Source organism: Charadrius vociferus, unplaced genomic scaffold, assembly GCF_000708025.1.
Source record: "Charadrius vociferus isolate BGI_N301 unplaced genomic scaffold, ASM70802v2 scaffold1061, whole genome shotgun sequence".
NCBI classification, from domain to species: domain Eukaryota; kingdom Metazoa; phylum Chordata; class Aves; order Charadriiformes; family Charadriidae; genus Charadrius; species Charadrius vociferus.
The window spans coordinates 510,782-515,731 of NW_009646734.1; the positions used below are offsets into that span (position 1 = coordinate 510,782).

Consider the following 4,950-nt stretch of genomic DNA (forward strand, 5'->3'; position numbering starts at 1 on the left):
TCCTGCTGTAAAGGTAGAAAACATAATTGAAAATGTATTATTCTAGACGTAAAAGCTAAAAGCTGGGTAAATATCTCTTGGATCCACGTAACAGCTGTCAGCTTCGATGTGCTGTTCTCCCAAAAGGTACGGAACATGGGCTTCATACCCAGAGCTCTGCTTCTTTGTGGACGAACCTTGGGTTAACTATTTCTCAGGCATTTGTGATGAACTGACCATAAACTACTAACAGTTTATAAAAAGAAGCAATTCAGCAATGTGTGGGCTCAGTTCTATTACATTACCTCCAAACAGAGGGACCCGACTAACGTCTTCATCTGACTTCAGTTAAGAACTGAATGTCCTTTGGAGCGTGAGAGCTCCTAACAATTAGTCCTTCAATAATCCTCTTTGTTCCCTGCTCTTATCTTCTTTTCATCGGAGCCTTTGTTGGCCAAGACATTTTGCAACACTGTTATGAGTCTGTGACCAAAAGTGCAGATAAATTCCATGCCTCACACTGACTGTAGGAAGGGTTTGCCTTATCTTGGAGGGACGTGTAAGAACACGTCCTGCACCAGCCTTTGGCTCCAGCGAGGCAAGTGTGAGTCAACACCAGCACCAGAATCACCGCTGGGCTCTTCATCCTTGTTGTTTTCTTTTCCCTCTCCTGTATCTCTTGATAGGCTTTTGCTTATAAGAGGGATTTGAGCACAGCACAACGCTAACGTGGGCTTGAACTGCCCTGGCTCTGACTAGCCCTGGAACAGAGAGGAGTTGCGATCTCTCTGTGTTTTCAGTTAAAACATTTGATTTTATTGAGTATTTGGTGATTTGTATTATCTATTCAGTCCTTTGCAGCATATTAGTACTGGTAAAGTATATTTTAAGAGTAATCTTCATTAAAACACTACACACTCCTAAGAAATTAACCTTACTTAACTGTTGCATTACTCGATCTTAGGTTTTCATTCTCCTATTTTTGCAACACAATAATAAAAAAATCAAATTAAAAAAAAAAAAGATTTACAAGTGGATAGAGAAGATCTGCTGAAACATCCATTATTTTAGTTTATAAATGCATAGCCTATTGCATTTCCCAAAACAGCATTTCATAACTTAGATCACGCTCATTTTGCAAAATATGTGTAAATGTGTTTAGGGAAGCTTCATCGCTAGAATTAATCACTAGAATCTTACCTTTTGAACAAAGATTTCCTCTTCTGGGGGAAATTCACTTACATCTATATCTTCTAAATCAGGCAGTTCCTGAGGAGAATCAAAAGTTCATTCATCAGTGGGAAAAGCTACTCTAACCAATAAAATACAACGTCTCTGTCTCATTGGGAATCTTCTTCAGAGCAATGCTTTCCAGGGTAAGAGGCCACAGCAGGAGCCCTGCACCGTCACCCTCCCCAAGACGACAGTCACCTCTGTTAAGCACTTGTGGGAAAAGGGAAATTCATCTGCCTCCAGAAATAGCAGGTGGAAGGCAATAACCTTCATGTCAGACTGAAGGCTATTTTCTGCTACACTGTGTGATTACGGAAAAGAAAAAAAGAGAGAGAGATAAAAGGGTAAAGAGCAAGGTATTAACAGGATTTCAAAAGCAAACGTGGCGTTAAAGGAGAAGCCGTACACGTGGCTTACGTCTATTAGCTCTTTCTCATCTATTCAATAGACTTAATGCCAACAGCAACCCATCTTTATGGGTAACAGACAATTCAAGATCTGCAATCTACCTGAAACCGTTTGTCAGTAAACTCTGTTAACCTAAATACAGCTCACAAAACAATGTTTTACTGTGAGTGTCTCGTAACTAAGGATACAGAACTGCAAAATTGCCGAGAACTGTTTTTTCTCAGACAGGTCCAATCATTTCAGCTTTCCATTAGAAAATATTATCCAAGACAACTGTCGCTTGCTGACACGAAGGCAAAAATAGAGGGTGGGAATACAAAATCCCAGGCAGAAAGTAGTACCTTTTTGCCATTTTTTTAGTGTAGGTCAATAGTGGTAGAAGCATGTCTTTTTGGTTTTAGATGTTTTTAGAGCTTAGTGATTTTGTAGCATGCTGCTTGGCACGGTAGCATCAGGAACATCTAACCTGTACTGTCTTGCATGTTTATTACAGCATTAAAATTCATAATGGAAATTTCTGTTTCCTGATATGGTTGTAGCTAGTGCAGCATGTCCTGAAGTCACACAGTTTTATAAGAAATGCATTAAAAATGTACAAATTAAGATTTGAGGCTAATGTTAGTGGGTGGAATCTGATGTCAATGGAGGAGTGAAATAGCTGTTAGTCGTGTCCCAGTCAGCAGGGTGCATCTGCACATCAAACCAAAATTGCTTACTAAAAGGTCTCCTGGTGTAGGTACACAAAATGCAGTTCGAACACCGCCAAGGCATGTGCAGCAACTTGGGCTTGTTTCTGCTTGACAGAGGGATGTCATAACCACCGCATTACAAATCCTCCTCCACTTTTCTCCCTTATATTGCTACTGAGACCATCTACTGCCTCCAGAATATGAATAAAGACGACGGTGCTGCTCCAGAGCTTCTCACCATTGGCATCGTCACAGCCGTTCCCTGCCATGTCAGCGCTAAACCTCTTTGGAAAATCTGTAATAGCGTAAGTATATCGGAGCTTGTTGCAAGAAGCTCTTTCCATTACTAAATGTCAGTTGGAGAACGAAGTAGCATAGAACACTGAAATGTGCGTTAGTGTGTGATTTGGATTTGTTCTTTCTTCTGTAGAATTAGAATAGTCACACTTTTTATGTGGCAAAAGAAACCCTGTGCACTTATGCTGAAGAGTTCCTTTTAGACTATGTTAAAGTTTGAGCGAAGGGGTGTGCTATGGTGCCATATAGCACCAAGGGAAAACAAACAAAGATCTAGGAGATCTTCACATTGCAGGTACCTACGGTATCCCTATTTATTTAAAGCTTTTAGTTCAGAACCTGCAAGATCTGCTTATAAAAATAATGTTATATATATACTTGAAATTGCTGCCATTTCTTGCCGCTACCCTTGTTAAACCTCTTTTTAAAAACAGCCAAAGAGGAGGATGCAGCAGTAAGCCCTCTACTGAAGCAGTAAATTTGAGCCCTTCCGTAACAGGATGGAAATTTTTTCTGGGACATTATAAGAGCACGGAAAAGATATGAGAGACTTTACTAAAACATTTCAGTATGAATTTAGTTAACAGTGGCAGTATAAGGCATCAAAGAGTATATTAAGTGCTCTGGGAAAATCATAAGCTCAGAAGTTTGTTATTGCTAATTATGTCATGATCTGACACCGTCAGTTTAGCAGCGGTGTCATAATTAGGACATATTGAATAGCTCTACTTTGAAGGGAGATTGTATTTTTCAATGGTATCATCTATGTCCTTCTCATGGTTAAAGGTGGTTAAACATGTTTAAATGTTTGCATCATCAGATAGAAATCTTAGACAACCATATTGCAAATGTCAATTGTTTATTATATACCTGAACAACGCACATTCTGCTAGAAGTTATATTTTGAGAATTAATTTATAATATCTAATACTGCTAGCTAACATTTACAATGAGTGGGTGGCAGTTTCTTCCTTATGCTTTTTCTGTAATAGTTCACATTTTCAACAGCATATTTTATTTGAGTTCTGCCTAAGAGGATGCATGTATCCACTAGATCCTTTTTGTTGTGATTTCTGTTTTTTAAATGAGAGCCCTCATTAACTTCTCCAGAGAAAACACAGAGATTGAAGGTCAACTTCAGGTGATTTATGACCAAAAGATAAAAAAAACTTTGGAAGCAGTGGTAAATTCTTCACATGTGCTACACTGGAGAGAATAAATACACCTACAACTTTACTTCTGGGTTTGTTTTTTTTTTTCTACCTACAACTTTACTTTTGGGTTTGTTTTTTTTTTTTTCTTTCTTTCCTTTTACTTTTCCTAATAGTAGACCTTTCTTAGAAACCTTTTGTTACCGAGGATGTTACAAGAATTAATTTGGGAGCACACAGTACCCAAATCTGAACTTCCCAAAATCTGAATACAATACATACATCAAGATAAAGTTTCTCCGGTGTCTCCAGTTTGATCTGTTCAATTTCAGCATGTTCATCCAGTTCAGGAAGGATGGCCTTTTCAGTAGCTGCCTTCTCACTCGGTAGATCTAAAGAATAAGCAAGAGACAGATGCAGAGAATTACCTAAATAAAAGACTTTCTATATTGCAACGACAAGCACTGCAACAGCAAACCGCTGGGGACCTGACTACCACTGCAGAATTCACAGCTGGAATCCAGCTCTTTATCTTTCCATCATATTCTTGGTCTCCCTTATATTGTATAAATTAATATTTGCATTTTGCAATAATGTATTCCACAAACCTAGAAAAGCATTCTTCCATGTGTGAAGGCACAAAACCACCTCTACAGTCATGTCCAGTTTCTGCTGGCAGACAGACCGCACCGTTTATGGGGGAGCAATGGAAGCCTGTAAGCTCTCCTGTCCTGTCGCTAAACCTGGCACGTACGAGAAGTGGAATTCCACTGTTATGTAGCAGAAGTTGCAGGTTAAGCCCTCAGAATTTTGTTTGTTTGTTGTATTTAAAGAATATTTTATCCAGTATTACTTGATTTTCAACTAGTCGCTGTGGAAATCTAATGGGACATTCTTATCTATGAATCAGTTGGTTTGAATCCCAGCAGAGGCGGTGCCGCACTAAGACAGAGTTTGGCTCATCGTCCCTGCCTCCTCAGTTTGGTTTGATTCTTCACTGTGTACATTACCCTCTGTCTTCTTGTTGAAGTTTGAGCATTCGTAAGAGTTTGATTCTTGTGCATCCTCTTGAATTCGAGCAGGAATATTTCCAGATGGGGAATGTGTGTTATCTCCCCTGTTTGGTAGAAGTGTTATCACTTCATCATGAGCATCAAAACTTTCATTTCTAGGTTTCTCAGTCTTCTCTTGAG

General features: G+C 39.1%; 1 protein-coding gene across 1 annotated transcript in view; it reads right to left on the reverse strand.

Moving 5' to 3' along the window:
- DNAAF1 (dynein, axonemal, assembly factor 1) overlaps nt 1-4,950 on the reverse strand; it is a 13,273-nt gene that overhangs the window by 705 nt on the left and 7,618 nt on the right. Inside the window, exons 9-11 of the mRNA XM_009889561.1 lie at nt 4,768-4,950; nt 4,040-4,149; nt 1,180-1,248 (exon numbers count right to left, since the gene is read on the reverse strand). The exon at nt 4,768-4,950 is cut by the window's right edge and continues 69 nt beyond it. Coding sequence (XP_009887863.1) covers nt 1,180-1,248; nt 4,040-4,149; nt 4,768-4,950 — 362 coding nt within the window. The remainder of the gene's footprint in view (nt 1-1,179; nt 1,249-4,039; nt 4,150-4,767) is intronic.